This window comes from Orbicella franksi, chromosome 6 (genome assembly GCF_964199315.1).
Source record: "Orbicella franksi chromosome 6, jaOrbFran1.1, whole genome shotgun sequence".
Classification (NCBI taxonomy): Eukaryota; Metazoa; Cnidaria; class Anthozoa; order Scleractinia; family Merulinidae; genus Orbicella; species Orbicella franksi.
This window is the reverse complement of record NC_138150.1, coordinates 28,879,326-28,896,478: the sequence shown is the minus strand read 5'-3', so window position 1 is coordinate 28,896,478 and position 17,153 is coordinate 28,879,326. Positions and strand designations below refer to the sequence as shown.

General features: G+C 38.7%; 2 protein-coding genes across 3 annotated transcripts; both read right to left on the bottom strand.

The window, feature by feature from the left end:
- Window positions 1–17: 17 nt before the first annotated feature.
- Window positions 18–6,825, bottom strand: LOC145489437 (tabkunin 1-like). Its single transcript, XM_081468412.1, has 3 exons — window positions 6,577–6,825; window positions 2,541–2,750; window positions 18–1,178 (listed from the first exon to the last, which is right to left on the bottom strand). Exons 1-2 carry the CDS (start codon window positions 6,710–6,712, stop codon window positions 2,548–2,550), a joined length of 339 nt encoding a protein of 112 aa, XP_081324538.1. The 5' UTR covers window positions 6,713–6,825; the 3' UTR covers window positions 18–1,178; window positions 2,541–2,547.
- A 2,213-nt stretch (window positions 6,826–9,038) lies between these two features.
- On the bottom strand, window positions 9,039–15,347 carry LOC145489438 (PI-actitoxin-Aeq3c-like). 2 transcript variants are annotated; one of them, XM_081468413.1, is made up of 3 exons: window positions 15,178–15,347; window positions 10,402–10,623; window positions 9,039–9,311 (listed from the first exon to the last, which is right to left on the bottom strand). In XM_081468413.1, the coding sequence occupies exons 1-3, from the start codon at window positions 15,239–15,241 to the stop codon at window positions 9,289–9,291; spliced, it is 309 nt and encodes a 102-aa protein (XP_081324539.1). In that variant the 5' UTR covers window positions 15,242–15,347; the 3' UTR covers window positions 9,039–9,288. The 2 variants fall into 2 exon arrangements, with proteins under 2 accessions (XP_081324539.1, XP_081324540.1); XM_081468414.1 differs by having other exon boundaries at window positions 10,402–10,605; window positions 15,178–15,344.
- Between the last annotated feature and the right edge of the window lie 1,806 nt (window positions 15,348–17,153).

Below are 17,153 nucleotides of genomic sequence, written 5' to 3'. Positions count from 1 at the left end.
GTGTTCTGATGGGAGAGAGTTCCACGGTAAGGCCTAAGATAAGAAACACAAAGTTGCAAAGTTTAAACTAATGTTAACGTAATTATCGTTTTTAAGGAGAGTCAAATGGTGGACGATTGGCCGGTTTTTATTTTCCTACGACCGCACAAAATCGAGAATCAATGAGTTCGCGGTGGTATGTTATCAAATGCTTTTAGTGTAGATTCAAAACCTGTATGTAGCTAAGGTATGTTTTAACCCATTTACTCGTGGAGCTTTTTGCAAAAAACGCATTTTTTGGACATTTTGGAAATTTTCAGGCTGGATATGGGCCAAATTAGGTCCAATCTACTCAAAAAGACATTTATAACATGACAGCATGCCTTTCTTTCCCTTAGCATCGCGTTTTACGACATTTTTGCTCGGGTATGCGCAGAAATCAAAATTTCGACGTTTTTGGACGAGAAAGTGACCTACGTCTTTAGGCTTTTCGATTTTATTATTATTATTATTTTTTTGGCTCTCCTTTTGCTCCTTTTCTTTTCTCTTTGCTGCACTGACTGACCTTCTACTGGGCTTGCTTCCAGTTTAAAACATCTGTGAAAACATCATCGAGACGGGCAATTTTTGCCATGGAGTAGCCACGTGTAGTGGCAGGAAATTTGCTCTGAGTTTTTCACTCAACTTTTTGAGCATTTTTGTGCATATCTCAGACTTCTTTGGGCCGATCACTCTGATCTGGGTATCATTGGAAAGATCTTTTCCCCCTGCAGAGGTTGAGCATAGATGATGCTAATTTTGGTCAAAGGTGATGACGTCAGAATTGGAAGAAAGGCCAAGGCTCGTAATGGCCGGTTACGGCCGGCGCAGGAGTCAATGGGTTAATGGCGGAGCTCCAGCGGCTCGGAGGGGAAAAGGAAACCCATGAGTTGATTTTCTCATGGTTATCATAGCTAGCGGTATTGCTTGTGGGCGCGTACGCACGACGGCGACTGGCAAATTCCACACAAACAGCCACAAAGACATGAAAAATAATCCCACAGAAGTCATTTATTGTGTTTCTTATTTTCTCAAGACAATGATAAATGATAAATGAGCTCAATCATTGTAAAGGCTCATGATTTCAGGCATAGAGTTAATGGTTTTTCTCTTTTCCTTTACTACTTGAGATGCTTCAGTACTCGTTGACAACTTGGTATCTGCAAAAAGAAAATTCACTTTCATTTTAGTTATCCTAAAAATTAGTTAAAACTGTGGAATCTTAAATCGTATTAAACTTCAAAACTGTACGTTACTTACTTCGGGTAACTAGGCTATTAAGCTGTCTAAACACCCTCGAGCTCACACCGGAGCGGTAGCTGGAAACTCCGACGGAATAAGATCCCAGATGAACTTATGATTTCATTCTAAAGCCCTGGTATAGGCCTTTCCATAAATACCACGTGAAATCGCTTCAAAATCTTTACAGAAATTCTCAAAAAAAAAGAATTCTAAATATTAGAAAAAAATGTCTAAAAATCTCTGAAAACCTTCTAAATATATGTATTTTCTTTTTGTTGTACAAATGAGCCGATTTTGAATTATTTGGGCATTTTTTTTTTTTTTTTTTTTTTTTGCAGAAGTAAAAGAAGTAGAGGAAGACGATGTTACCAGCGTCCGCCATTTTGGGAAATTGCGGCTTTAGTACTTGTAGTGATATGAAATTATTGGAATACATTTTTTAAGTAGAAAATCGCTGAACTGGGTTGTTTCTCGCCCGGAACGTCTCAAGAATTGAACAAAAAACAGGGCCAACCAAAAAAAAAAAAAAAGCTATGCATACTTTCACAGAGATATCTCTAAACTCTCTAAATACATTACTATTTACTAAATATCTCGGAAACCTCTAGATATCGCCCAAAATATCCGGATATTCGTTGAAAGACCTACCTTGGGATTCATAAGATTCATAAGTTCACCGCGGGAAGAAAAATAATGTCAAAACACGATTAAAAAACCTTCAGTGAGACAAGGTGTGAGCACAAAGAAAACATCCTAGCATTGGATCTAAGCTTTCTATTCATCACTTTAGTTTAATTTTCTCGTAAACATTTTTTGCCAGAAGTACCGGAAAGATGGCGTCTGGAAAGCTGAGCTTAAAATTTAGTTTTGGAAGCCCATACGAATTTTTTTGGAATCTTTAAAGTGTGGTAAAAATGATCGATTGGATCTCGCTGCCAGCACCCGCTATGTGGTCTTGTAATTAAGACTTGTAATTCATTCGTATGCTCGTTCATTATTTCTTCAGTCCATTGTACGTCAATCAGTGAGTTAGTTTCTAGTTAACTATATCAAGATACAGAAGAAAAGGTCCGACTTATTGCTTTTTCGAGGGTGTTTTTTGCCTTCTTTTCCCCCCACTTTTCGTTACATGACCCTTTATGACTTCTTTGTGCTCGTTCGTTGGAAAACCTGCGCCCAAACGTTCAGGCTAGCATTTGCGGAATTAGCGGAGTTACATGAGTCTCACGAAGACATCACCAAAATCTAAAAACTTTGCATGTATAATTTATTAGCATCACCTTAAGTCTAAGCTTTTTTGCATTGGCTCTCGCATTCTTCCTTGGACTCAAAGTTGTTTTCATTGCCACTGCATCCTCCATAAAGGAAATCCTCGCACTCTCCAGTCTCCTTGTTATAGAAGAATCTCGGAAACGCGCCTCTGCAAGGACCTACTACTTTAGGCAAATCACAAATTGATGGATCTTTTGGCTTGAAGGCTTGGGCCATAACTGAAACAAAGAGAGACACATCAATGTCCGTTATTTCTTTTTTTACTGAACACGCTGCAATAAAAAAAAATCAGGCTTTTATTTCACAACTACTTAAATTGTGTGTATAAAATAAGCTGCGATGTTCAATCATATCTTCATATCTGTCTACCCATTTCAAATATATGATCTTTCATATATCCGCTTGTTTCTTCACCATCTACGGGTATATTTCGAACTCACAATATGATCAGCTCCCAGTTGGCTTGATAACTCATTTGGTAGAGCACTGCACCAGTAACGCACAGGTCATGGGTTCGAATCCCGTTCAAGCCAAAAATTTATTTTTCAGGCTTTCATATCACAACTAGTACTGCTTGAGCTGTGTATATAACTGCGATGATCAATCATGTCTTCATAAACTGCAATAGACTAGGCGGACATACTAACGTTGATAGGTAAAAAAAAAAAATTGAAGTTGGCAGGAGATGAGCAGGCTCTCAGTCATTGAAAACAGATGAGAACGGAAGAAAGGAAAACAAAAATTTCATTATGCTTGTTGAGGTAAAGCAAAAAATTAACTTGGGAGCCACCAGTTAAATAAGAAGATCCAACGGTTCCTGAAGACTGGGCCGTCAGTGTCGAATGTCGTGCTTTGCTACAGGTTTTACCTTTTTACAGAACCGGGTAGCCTGTGGTTTTCCAATGGGAATTTGTAAGGCCATTGTGTGGTGAACAAGGCAAGATCCGAGAGGGGTCTTGCTTTTATTTCATTTTCCATGCTAAAAGGAGTATGTAGGCTTATTGTGGCACTTGTATCGTATTTTGAACAATTCTACTCCTTATCTTCCGGATTATGATCGAACTAGACGCTCTACGAGCGTTCACTCGGGCTTCGTACCGCAGTATCAAATCATACTTTACGAAAACAGGTATTGAGCACAATAAAAATAAATTAAAGAAGCAGGATATTTTAGCCCAAGAGTTCCGTTTAGATATTTACCATTCAAGTTGCTTCGTTGGGTATCTTCCTAATTCAATCGCAAGTTGTGAGTTTAACCCATTTTGGTTCAAGAATCAAGCACAGCTGTCTACGCATTTATGGAGAACTTGTTTGCAAAGAATTTTCCAGGTCTTTTTACAATTTACGGCGATTACATTGTACATACTAGCAGAAATTGTGCGAAGTTCTTTTATTGGTTGTGGCGATCCAAGTGAATTGTGCAGCTGAACATCTTTGCTGTGTTGCTGTGATCTTAAACCCTTTTCAAGAGTCTTATCTCCTTTGGAGAGCGAATAGATTAACTCCTTCGCGAAAACAACAGTCCTGAGACAAGGCGCAAAACATTGCACCTAATTTGCATAAACTTTCAAGTTGTGTTTTTTTGCGGATAACTTCCGAGAATTTGCGACCCTTAACGCATGAAGTATGCGAAGAGGTATTCAAGCTACATATTTTTATTGAATCAAGGCAGGAGCATTTTTAGAAAGGAACTCATTTATAAGGGAATATGCGGCATTCTGGTTAGCTATTTATTTTGGTTTCATACGCGTCTAGCCGGTTCATGTCACGCAACATGATTTTCTTTAGCAGTCAGACACAGTTTTCTAAAAGAATTGCCGATTGCTAAGACTGCTGAATATGTTTGAACTACTAGTGAGATAACTGGCTAAACTATCGTCAATGCAGATTTTCCTTGAGACTTGGCAAGAACATTGGTTCGTCAATAATCCTGCCCAATTCCCCGCACAATCAAAGGTGTAATTTTCCCGCACAATTTGCCTCCAAAATCACACTTTATTATTTTTTTTCCTGTACCCTACTAGAAAGCCAACCAACTTGGAGGTAAGATAGTTAATTCAAGTTACCGAAAGTCCTATCTTTACAACTTTGAAGATCGACATATTTTGCGCGGTGCAAGAAACAAGTCGCATATTTTTGATGAGCTACGAGTCCAAAAACGTTTTCGTATTTAGCTCGTCTTATTGCAATACGATTAGTTTTAATGCAATGTTCTAAATAATAGCAGCAGTAGACACATACAGTCCTTGACTGCCTATTTTTTGTCGGTGTCTTAGTAGTTTGAACTCATACCGCGATCGGCTCAGTTGTTATCTCACGTGAACGTTTCGAACATGAACTTTGCTTACCTGGCTGGCTTTCAAGCAGTAGAATTCGGGGATCGACCCTTCCCGAAAACGATCGACATCTTTGTATACAAGATGAACGTATAAGGCGCGATTCTCACCAAAACTTCCTTCGCAAAACACCGCATTCTGTCACGTATAGCGAGCATTGTTGCGTTTCTCGTCCCCAGTTTCCACGGTCTACGCATGGCACCTGGGACCATGACCCCCCTTTTGGCGACCAAAACGCTTGCATTTTATGACTCGGGCTTTCCTACGGAAGCCCGAGTAATTACGCCGGAATAAAACAGGGTATCTAGGCGGGCGCAAAGTGATTAAGGTAGTCATGCAGGGCCCGGTTGTTCAAAGCTCGATTAAGCTAACCCAGCATTAACAAGAATTTTGATTTCAGTCTTGTAACTTTTCGGTGAGGTATAATTATAATGTTTGTCCTTCAGTTTTGAACTTGACTAGGCTCAAACTACACAAAAACGCGAGCAGTAAAAAACATTGTTATACAAGAAAAATTAATACTTTGGTTAACTTTTAATCCTGGGTTAACGTTAAACTGCTTTCGAACAAACCGGCCCAGGTGTTTTGCCCTTTGACGCTCGAAGGAAGCTCTGCAAGACTAGGTCGAAAGGATAAAACAAGACAATAATAGATATTTCTCGCATTTTTTGACAGACAGGTGAAATGACTGAATAAAGAAGATTTTGATCGTGTCGGAAATCCCTCGTGTTCTAGCGTATATACACAACGACAAATTCTTAGAACTACATTTTAATCAGTATAGCAAGGGTAACTGACTTGTTTTACGTCTTAAACCGACTATTTTTGGGCAAACGGGTGATGACAATACCAGTTAGAAATTATACGACGGCATCTCATGAATCATCTGGACAATCTCTGGCGGGACAACAACTGGCTCTTTCCGTACGCCTTTGTCCGCTCAATTCGATTTTGCAAAATATTGGAAAGGGAAAGTTTCGGCGATAAAATCACGACAATTAATAATTTATCTCTATGGTGGTCAAGCAAGGATTTTCGATTCCTTTGTTTTGTTTGTTACTGATTTCTGTTCGTTCCTTTATTTTCGATGTAATAACAGACACAAATTCGGCTTGTATCGTGAAACAACTCATGGCAACTCTTACTCACACAGGTCTCAAATAACGATGAGAGGTCGCGAGAAGCGACGTAGAAAATAATATGTGGATAAAGAATGAAATTCAAAGTCAGTTTGAAATCCCGTTCACACAACGCCGGAGGAATTCACTGACAACGGAGGATTCACTCTGAAAACGCATTGAATTAATGTTTTCCGTCCACACAACGCAGGAGGAATTTAAAAACGCAACATTCACCGGTCATTTTGTCTCTGTGTTTGAGTAAAACTCGACTGGAAATTAGATGATTATGATAACCTCGGCGCTTTTCAAATGTTTTCTGTCCACGCTAAAACGCAAAGACGGCGTTTTCCAATTCCTCCGGTTTGAAGAGCTTTTACGAAAAGCTCCGTTTTCGTGACGGATTAGTGTGGACGGAAGGCCTAACTGGAAAAATAAAGCTCCGTTTTCAAATTCCTCTAGCGTAGTGTAGACGGGCCCTGAGCCGCTTGCCACGTTCAAAATCTTCTTTATTCATTTCACTTGTCTGTTTAACAATGTGCAGATATTGTAATGAAAAAAAAATCGATTTAGTTGTATTTTGTACTTACCACTAAGAAGAGCTATCAACAGCAGAATGATTTTGATCATCATTTCGCCTGGTATTTTGATTCTGAAACTTTGAAAAGGATGCTTTACAAGTGCATCTAGAGGAGAATCTGAAGCGTTATGGTGTTGTAAGCGCATTTGACAATAGGGTTGTCCCACAATCAAATAGACCAGCGATAGGAGGTACAAACACCATGAATTGCTTTGTTCACAAAGACTTTTCAATGACAAAGTAAAGCTCCACTTGCTGAGGGGGGGAGGGGGATATAAGGGGGAGGGGAGTTTGGGAAGTCGCGGTCGAACCCCCTAAATCTAAAACAATGAGACATGTATAACACGCTGACTTGTCCTCAGAAATATACCAGCAATCCCATTTCCGAGGACCACAATTTTAAAAATTTCCGGGGGAGAACCGGATGCCCCGGACCCCGCTAAAGGTGACCTCCTTTGGCGGTTTGTATCTCGAACCCCCTTTTCTAAAATTCTGTGTCCGCCCCAGAATTGGTCTATCCTGGCTTAGTAAAATTCAAAACTAAACAATTATCTAATTTCACTTTTTTTTTCCTCGTGCCAAGTTTGGCTTTCGTAGCTCGATTTGTGGGTACTGTATTTCCTCGATAAATACAGCTTTTAGGTAATTTTTTTCTCGATATTTTAGCGATTAAAATCGTTAAAACACAGTGGAAGGATTTTAATGGGTAGTTTATACGTCAATCAAGACTTCTCCGCCGTTGCAAGCTTAACGTGCCGTAGCTTTCCCGCACCCTTCCCGGGCTGGGGTAAATTTTGTCCTCGACCCGATGTCTCACCGTTTAGAAAGTGACTTAAAAGTCAAGCTTTGCAAAAACGCCGCGTATACATAGACCTCTGTAATCTGCAGAGGTTCGAACGAAGCGTTCGTTATAGAGAGCCACTGTGCAAGGTGAGTACAGGTGCGAAATCGAAAATCGTTCAGCGGATTCTCGCTACTCATAAAAACCCCTTAGAGTCTGCGGAAGAGAGGGTACATAAACAATTTGACAACTGTTATCACTCTAGTTTACAAGCTCGTAATTTGGTTTACACCAATTCTTTTTCGGTAACGGTTTCTTGCTCGCTTCAAACTCTTTCTAACTTCGAGGCAACGATTACACGGTGAAACGGAAAGTGATATCGGATTGCTATGTTTGACTGCTGGGAACACTAGGAAGGCAATTCCGGCATATTCAGGCTCTGATGTTGTGCATGGAAAGCTGGAGAGGCGCTCTTTTGTTTTTCGTTCACAGTCATTTGTTTGCTGACTGCGCAATCTTGGAGCTTGGCCGATCCAGGAATTTAGGAATTTGTAAACGTAGAATTCATAAAGCTGAATGGGCCTTGCGACCAGCACCTTACATTTGTCTCCTCGATCATGTTTTAAGGTGGGACTTAAAAACACCATGTTTTAAGCATTTTCTCGCGGCTAAGATTTAACTCCAAACCATGGCAAAGTATACATTTTTAACAAGCTTAAAGACCAAAAATTATGGGAAAAGTATTTGTGTACCCTATAACTGTATTGTAACCTGACACCGGCTGATTAAATCTGCCACCTGCTGGGGAATGCCAGGACTTACTTGAGAAAAGATAACTCCTACTAAGACTGATCAAAAGGAATAATTTTTACATTTTATAAAAGAAGACAAATAGCTTGCCGAGATAAGCATAGAGATTTTTGAAAAGTTAAAAACACATGAAATGATGACCTGTTAAATCTGATACCGAAAATCTAGCATACGTTTCAACACATAACTTCGACAGAATGGACTGCATGAAAAAGTTCTATGCCCATCCCACAGAACGTACTGAGAACAACAAATCCTGAAAGTTTTAACTCAATTGAATAAATCCTTCTCAAGATATCTTTTCTCGAAGGCGAAAATAACTCGTTTTGAGAAAACGAGCCTTAAACTTACAGTTATGTAACAGTACTTGTCAAAATAAAACTTCAATACCTTAAGATTCGAGTTCGGTGAAAAACAAAACTTCGAATTCCTTTCAGAGGTTCCGCCTTAACAGATTTTGCAATCATTTTGCAAGGCTTGAAACACATCTTATTTCTGGTTAGATCAATACTACCACACTTTATCAATAGGCCACGTTCGATATATCAATATTCTAACATGGATCTGAGGGTTTCGGGTCAAAAGTGCAATTTTTCTAAAGTTTATTTTGTCTCACAATTCCCAAAAGAGACTTGGAAGCAAAGAAACACCACCATATAGAGAAGTTTGTTCTGAAAGCCTCGTAGCCATGTCAGAATATTGATATATCGAACGTGTCCTATTGGATGATGCGAAAATCAAAATTGGTGAATATGTATGACCGCGGTCATTTTGGCAGTGTTGTGAATTAATATAACAATAGCACAAATTGTCTAAAACACGATAAAATGAAGCTGTCTTCGCTCTAAGTACGCTAAAATAAACCAGAATAGGCAACGAGCTCGAGAACATTAAGTTTTAATAACTTTTGTGTGCTTCAGCACAAAACTACAATAAATATTCAGAAAGAGATATCCTTAATCGTCTCATGTGAGCTGTAATTAGGTTCCTTAATCGAAATCTCAGCATTCATCAACATCATATTCCAATGGTTGTCATTTGATGAGAAATCAGACTAAGGTTTTAAACTCGTTGTAATTAATTACTTAGTAACTTGAGATTAAAGGGTCCAATTGTTCATTCCACACACTTTTAGAGATCTTCGTTTCCAAGACCTAAAAAATTAAAGTAGAGAAATATTTTCATACAGCGTTTGATCATAGTTAATAGAGGGAAATAGTTAAGAAACGTGGGAAAGTTCTTTGTTGCACGTTTTTGGTGGCTATTTTAGGGGTTGACCCTGCGTAAAACCTGAAAAAATACAAAACGTGGTTATGTGTGCTCATGCAAGTAGCCAACAGAAGCATTACGATTATATAATTTCGTCATACATAGTCAACGGCTATAAAACAAAAGAGGTGCAGGCCAAGGTCAAGGACCTTCGAACATAAATTTTAGCCTGTTTGTTCGCTTCTTTGATTTTAGCCTGGTTTCTCAACCACTTCCCTCTATTATTATAGTTTGATACACAATGAGAACATCTTTCTATAACATGTCGTCATGATTAGACGCCACCAACGGTATTTGGCTCACTTTCATGCTCGAGTCATCGGATCAGTCACTCGAAAGGAATGTCGGAAGAACCCTGATGTAGAAAAGATGAACTAGCTAAGGTAAAACAAGTACGAGTGACGCTTTTTTAGTTTTCAACAGTAGTTTCTTGTTTCCCAGTCGAAGTGGTCGCAGGCCGGGATAAGATAAGCCTGGCACCAAGAGCTGAGCTTCTTTCTCTTTGCCCAGCCGTTAAAGGAGTTCAGTAACGGCATTTTGAATTATTTTGGCCATGTACAAAATTACCTTGAAATTGAAGGAAACCTGAAAATAGTCATTTACGAAGACAGAAAAACACCAAAGAGATAACAATAAACCACAAAGGAACAAGGATGGTTAAGGATGGAGAAGCTTAAGACTGATTACAAAAGACGAATTTGAAAAATTTAGGCTAAGCTTTTCAAGATGCGCAAGCCGTGGTCAAAAGCTGACGCTCGCTTCAGCTCAGACCCAATGTTTCAGTGGCATAAAAAAGTGTTGAATGTTTCGCAGCAACGGGAGCAAAGGCTTTGTGTACAAGACCGGGATAAAACGAGACTTAATTTAATATGTAAATATGATTGATGCAGTTGTGGTAAGTTTTACGGAAGGACAAATTGATCATTCACAGTATCAGTGAATAATTACAAGTTATGTTACACACCTGCTACTGACCTCCACAAGTCGCCATACACTCGGCCTCGGTGTCAAATCTGTTGCCATTTCCATCACATCCTCCATACGTGAAAGATTTGCAAGATTTAGAACTGGAGTCATAATAATACTTTGGAAACGCTCCCCGACACGGTCCTGTTTCTGCCGCCAAGGAGCACACTGAATTACTTGCTGCCTGCACAGATCTAGTGTTTCTTGAAAAACCTACATAAAAAACAACACCTACCATAATGTCACTACGGGAATACGAGACAAACGTATTTCTGACAGAGACTGCCTTCCGAGTTAAGTTAAAACTTTAAAAAGAGATTGAAACTGCGGATTGTTAATTTCAAGGACTGCAAATGCCAAACAATATACATGTATAAACGGTCAAGGCAAATCGACACCTGTCAAAACAAGGTATCCACTGACCAGTATCACGTGACGATATCGCGGGCTCTAGGAGAACCAGTAGAGCTTCTTCCTCAAAAATACAGATACGCCCAATACAATGAAATTTCCATGATCCTTATACCTTTCAAATGACCCGCTTTTTCTATACACTTGTAAACGTATAAAAAGAGTCATCTAAAGAATTGAAAAGCAACTTTTTAAACTCGTGGATACGCGAAGCGTAGGAACGTGTTTGTTGTGGGAACTCCGATATGCAAATGTGTCACTCACTCTCTCACTCAGGTGTAGACACTGTTCGTAATTAGTCGGCCGGAACGAGCTGAGAGCGCCCGAGCCCGACGCCATATTGGAATAGTAACCGAGCAGCTGCGCGGTTACTATTCAATATTAGGTGTTTCGCTAAAGTGAAGTGGAGTGACTTCGAATGTTGTAATTAGTACTATGACCAACTCGAAGGCTGAATTTCAAGAGCATTTGAGTCGTCCAGGCGTAAAAAATGACCAGGATATGAGTATTTGTTTGCTGGAAAGTGACCTGACAATGAGTAAATCTCATGCTAATGTAGTAAGCTTTGATGAGAATGTGTCTTAGCGGTCGACCTTAATGAACTTATTTAAGCGAAAAGAACTATTTTTAATGAACGAAAAAGCCATTGAAAACAGTACAAACATCGACACCGTTGTATAATATTGTAATTTCATTTTTGAGTTATTTTTTTGTAAAAAAAAAATACCTCTTAGTCGGCGCGTCAGGTATGTTATGGACGGGTCAATGGATGAGTCAGTGAGTGGGTGAGTCAGTGAGTCAGTGAGTCAGTGAGAGATGTATGTATGTCACACCAATCAGATTGGATCTACTATAAACAGTCAATCAAATTTCTTGTTGTAAAGGTAAATGGTATGTGAGAAGATTTGATCCCGATACAGTTCAGAACGGCCACATTCATTCTTCTATAAAAGAGGAAGAAGTATTCATATATTGGGAATACTTCGACATTTTTTGTGGGTTAGGCTGAGGATTTTAGTTAAATGAACGAGATGAGCCTTGAGGTTTGAAACAGTTCGTGAGTTAGTAGTATGCAAATGCAACGAGATATTTTTACTTTTAGTTACAAAGGTAACTTGATACTTTTGTTTTTCACAAGGAGTAAATTCAATTAGAAGTCACGAATCGACGCTTCTAGTTCTTAGGACTTGTTTTAGAGGGGACGAGACTTTAGATTTGAAACAGTTCTAACGTTTACAATAGTAAGTGCGGGTAACGATTGTTTTGTTCTTGTTGCATGCAAATATAACGAGATGTTTTTTAGTTACAAAGTGTAATTTGACACTCTTGTTTTTCACAAGGGAGTAAATTCAATTAGAGTGGACGAATCGTCACCATTCTTTTCCACGAGATGTTTGCTATCTTTAGTAACAAATGGTAACTCAACACTTTTGTTTTTTATATGGGAGTAAATTCAATTAGAGCTGGCAAGTTATCGGCTATTGTTTCCAGGATATTAAACAAAAAAGAAGCTTTCATTTCTGGACGGTTTTTACTTCTCTACATTAGCAGTTTAATAGTTTTATTTGATGACATTCATTTCAGTCCGATATTTTTAAAGGTAAAAAGTATGAAAACTGTTCAAACGTTCTTTGAAGACTGCGCGGCACCAAGTTAAAGTACAATTTAATTAAATCAGACTTCCAACGTGTCAGAGGTTTTTTTTCACTTTCTTTCTATTTTCGGTGAAGTTGTGTTGTGTTGTGTTGTGTTGTGTAAAAAGGTAAACTTACGACTCGTATAAAATGCGAAAAAGTCTCTAAATTAACTTGAGTATTTTTGAGCAAAAATTTTACTTGGGGGTTGGAGGGGTTATGTGATCGGTGAGTGAGGGAGTTATGTATGTGCGCGTGTCACACCAATCACAGTGCGGGTTGTATCAAAGAACGAATCAAATTGCCTGTTAGAAAATAAGATAGTATCTACATTAATCTGGAGACGTGTCAGATTACTGTAGTTTGTTCAGTCAAACATTCTATGGCTTACTATTTAGCTATCTTACCATGACCGATGTAACATCGCAACCAAAAAAACTTGTCAAATTAACCAAATCATTACGGTACCATGAATGCTCCAATCTCCGACACTTCACACAAAAAAATTGCTCTTGCACGCCTTGCGTGCCTATATTTATAATTTAGTAACATCTAAACCCGAGGCCAGCCGAAATATTGTTTTAAATATACGACGCTGTGTCAGCCTTGCAGTAGTCTTTGACTTACTATCGTTTACTTTCCAAGTTTGGCTGATTAGATCTCCTGTGAGATCCAACGTTCAATCAAGTAGAACCTTCGTTCACAGCTTTGCAGTTTATAGCACTTTCATATTGAGTTGTCCACGTTCAACCGATATCGAGTTCAGTTTAGAATAAAGTTGTGTTCTCTACACTTGTCTTGCTTTTTTAGTACATTGATCTGAACTCTGAGTGGGGTGCGAAATGCAGATAAACTTGGTAAAAAAATTCCCAAATACTTGATTTTGATAAGCTTAAATGGTTTTTACCCTGTCTCTTGTTTACACTTTTGCTTTCTGATTGAAAAGATAACAAAGGTAAAGAAATCCCCTATAAGCTTGTTGGAACACGTATTTATAGGTCGATAGATTTTTTGGATCAACACTGAAAATGTTTTGCAAATAAGGCTACTTATTTTGCTGTATGTTACGTGCAATACGTATAGAGACAAGCGGTTAAGAAGTGCTGTCTCATAAGAAACCTTACTTATAGCCTTGAGTGAAATGCAATGAAAAAGGTCTGTACGCTCGTTCTACTTGGATACTTGCAAATTTTTCCAGCAGGCAGACAAACATCAACATCAAGATCTGTGTGTGTGGGGGGTGGGGGGGGGGGGCGGTGCAGGGGTGGAGATAGAGTACTCCATTAGCCATGATCACACTATACGAACTATCCATGGCTTTTTGTTGGCAGGAGTGTCCTCTGACTGTGACCCTAGAACCCTTAGCCTTTACCACTCCATGTTCAGCTGCAATCTTGCCACCCTAGCTATTCTGGACGTATGTCTTTGTAATGTGTGTGCAACAAAAGCCTACGCTTTGTGAGATAAGTGTGACCTTGCGTGGTACAAAACCAGCTTGTTTTAACAGCATTTAATAATACACCAATAATTGGAAGTCTACCAACTTTCATCTCTAGATTACTTAATCCACGAGTTTGGCCATAGGTCTCCTTTGATTAAAAAGACGTCGACAGTTGAATTTAAGAGAAGTAACGTAACAGCTTTGCATGTCGAAATTGTCACTGAGTAATTATGACTGCATGTGTACCGGCGGAGAACAATAACCTCCCCGCTGCCAGATCTGGGTGTTTGACTTGCAAACGGCCAATCAAACACTTAAAATACCTAAAGAGGTTTGAAATCACGTTTAAATCTCTTCGTAAACTGCCCAAATTTAGATAACATAATAGCTGTTGTTATAATAAACTAACGGGTGAATTTTCAATTCAGAAAAAAATAAGACAGCTTTGATGCTGATAAAGGAATCTTGTTGTTTAGTTGGATGACAAAAGAGAGACGGAGAAAACAATTCCTATGCATTCCCATGGTCGAGATAGTATTGCAGTTATGGTTTACCAGACATGCATAACGTTACTTTCAGCTAGAAAAAAAAAATTAAAATTTTTCACCGTCCTTCAAGCGACTTGACAAATTTTAGTTAACTTGTCAACTTCTTTGTTTGGTCAGGCTAACAGGGCAATTATCCTTGAACAAACAAAGAGGATAAATTAAAAGTATTCAGATTTTCTTGAAAGTGGTTATTTTGCATTTGAAAAAAATCGTGCACCAAAGCATGCGGTTTAATTTCGCGCTTTCGGGGACCTTTTGATTTTAATGGACGAAATTTGAGTTCAGTTCGTGTAAATCTCGAATTTGTACTCGACATGACGGTGATAGAACATACATATAACCATTTGATCCTTCAATTGATGTCATTGGGTGAAGTGAAATTTATATTCTTTCGATCCGAATTCTCAAATTAAGTATTGTCCGAATGATTTAGTCTCATATACCAGTGTTTCAAGGTTGATATGAAACCTCTTTTAAACTTACGCTTCTAAAATGAAAGAATTCTCTTTATTTTACGGTTCTAAACTAACCTCTAAAGGCAATAGCTTCAAATGAACATAACAGTTACTCTGACAGGAACCTTACGATGAAGCAGTTATACACAATCGCATCAGTATAGTAATAAGCTTTGTATCAAGCGAAAAGATTTATTTATTTACTACTCCGAGCCACAACCAGAGAATAGTTTAATCCAAGACATTCATGAGCCACTCGTTAACCTTCGAGAGAGAGCACTAAATTATAAGCTTACCTGCCGCTAATAAAACGACTACCACCAAAATCGTCTTTACAGACACCGTCGAAAGTTCTTGCATCTCGTGGCAGGAGAGATGACCAGCCTCGGGAATTCTGGTTACAAACGTTTCAACTCTCCCTCGAAAATCCACTAACGTGTAAAATGTACAGGCCAGTCGGATTTTGTTTGTTAATCCAAGCCATATATGGCACAGCACCTAAATAGAATAATTTCAAGCATTGAAAAGTTCGCGTTAAAACAATGAAACAGCTGCGACGCGCTAAGGCTGAGCAAAGAAACATTAAATGACTATTTGAAGTATTTAGTGCAAGTTTGCGTTGTTTAGTGCATTTGCTGGCGCAGTTGTTAAGACAACACGTTTTATTTCTACGGGTTTGGGTTAAGAAAGACACCACAAAAGAAAAAAACGGGTTTGAAAATGAAACACTGGATACGTCGTGTTCGGTGGGATTAAGAGAAATAAACCCAATAAGGTTACTATTGACTGAATAGTGAGTTATTTTTATAAATGTGATGTATTGAAACTTTCAGAGGACTCGTTTGAAGCTAAACAAACACCTAGGAGCGACGCCAAATGCTAGAAACACAACAAATTACAAAAATGGTGTTAAATACATAAATTAGTACGAAACCACAAAGCAATTTTCACTTGGTCCCTCGCCGAAATCAAGTAACTTTTATACGGTCTAGAAAAGTTTGGAAGCATAAATCTTGTTGGGTGATTCACTTTATAAACCTATATTACTAAATTCAGCTTTGCCAAGCGGTTTTAATGCTAGAAAAGCCCCTTTTAAACATTTATTTTTAAATCAAACGCAGCTTTCCGAAACCTTTTAAGTTGTCAAACAAATATGTTCATTTTGAATATGCTAAGAACGTCTAAACTTCAAGTGACAGTTAACAAATATCACAAGGCCTTTTTCACAGTCTTTTCCTGGAGCATGTCAATGAATTATCCAAAACGTAGATCGGGCCTTGACAGCATAGCAAAAAATTTCAAAAATATCTTTCCGGGAACATAATTTGGCCATTTTAGCTCACTGCATGATTTTTATTTTCAGTTTTTCCTCTTCCATATGTGACCAGTATTTCCATTTCCGTGTGATTGAAAGATTCTTTTCTGCTGTTTTCCAATTGGCAGGTTTGACGTGTGAAAGACACGAGTGGAGAGATACAAAGATAAAAATAGATCTGCAATGCGTACTTGGGGTCTTATGCTTCAGTATTGGCAGGTTTGACATGTGAAATACACTAGTAGAGAAAAACAAAGATAAAAATAGATCTGCAATGCGTACTTTGGGTCTTATGCTTCAGTAGTTTTATTCCTTTCGGTTGGAATGCTGTTTTCAAATGTCAGTAGCTGGGAGTTGAATTGCTACAAGTGAGAAGGTAGACATAACAAGTCGTTACAATTTTTACTGGGAAACGTATGGCAGAATACTGTTTATAACTTACTTAGTTTATCCTCTAATAATAATTATTTATTTAGCTCTTAGTCCTAATGGGACATAACACAACACCAAGCTCTCAATTTAGCCCTATTTTGTGCAATGTCCCATGTGCGGTTTAACTCTCTGAACTCGGCACTGTTTACACATGTCAAGTGAACTCGTACATGTAGTGTCAAGAGGTTTTGCTGCTGTAGTGACTAAGCCTGTTTAAATACATAACAACATCAACAACTGAGTACCGCGGGGGTTGGCAGTTGTTTTTCGAGTAGCAGGTTCCATCCAAAAAGTAGGCGGCTAAGGTTTGCGTGAAAAACATGCCGCGAAGCGGCTGGACAAATTCAGACGCGCACTGTGCATCGTTCGCGGAGAGTATGGGAGGAGGTCGCCCCCTTCCACTGGGAAGATGTTTGAAAAGTAATACCCTGAGATTCAAAGTGGGGCTTCTTTCAGCAAACATTGTGTACATTTGTTGACGATTTTCCCACCCCTAATTATTGTTATTCTCCAATCCAGTGTTCG

What these genes read in the sequence shown, in the direction of transcription:
- LOC145489438 (XM_081468413.1), bottom strand. Translation starts at nt 15,241, where the DNA reads ATGCAAGAACTTTCGACGGTGTCTGTAAAGACGATTTTGGTGGTAGTC. An exon ending in AGTCGTTTTATTAGCGGCAG is followed by an intron (nt 10,624 to 15,177) that starts GTAAGCTTATAA and finishes ACATTATGGTAG; the next exon opens with GTGTTGTTTTTTATGTAGGT. An exon ending in GTGTATGGCGACTTGTGGAG is followed by an intron (nt 9,312 to 10,401) that starts GTCAGTAGCAGG and finishes TTAATTTTTTAG; the next exon opens with GTCTTGGAAACGAAGATCTC.
- LOC145489437 (XM_081468412.1), bottom strand. Translation starts at nt 6,712, where the DNA reads ATGCGCTTACAACACCATAACGCTTCAGATTCTCCTCTAGATGCACTT. An exon ending in GTTGATAGCTCTTCTTAGTG is followed by an intron (nt 2,751 to 6,576) that starts GTAAGTACAAAA and finishes TCTTTGTTTCAG; the next exon opens with TTATGGCCCAAGCCTTCAAG.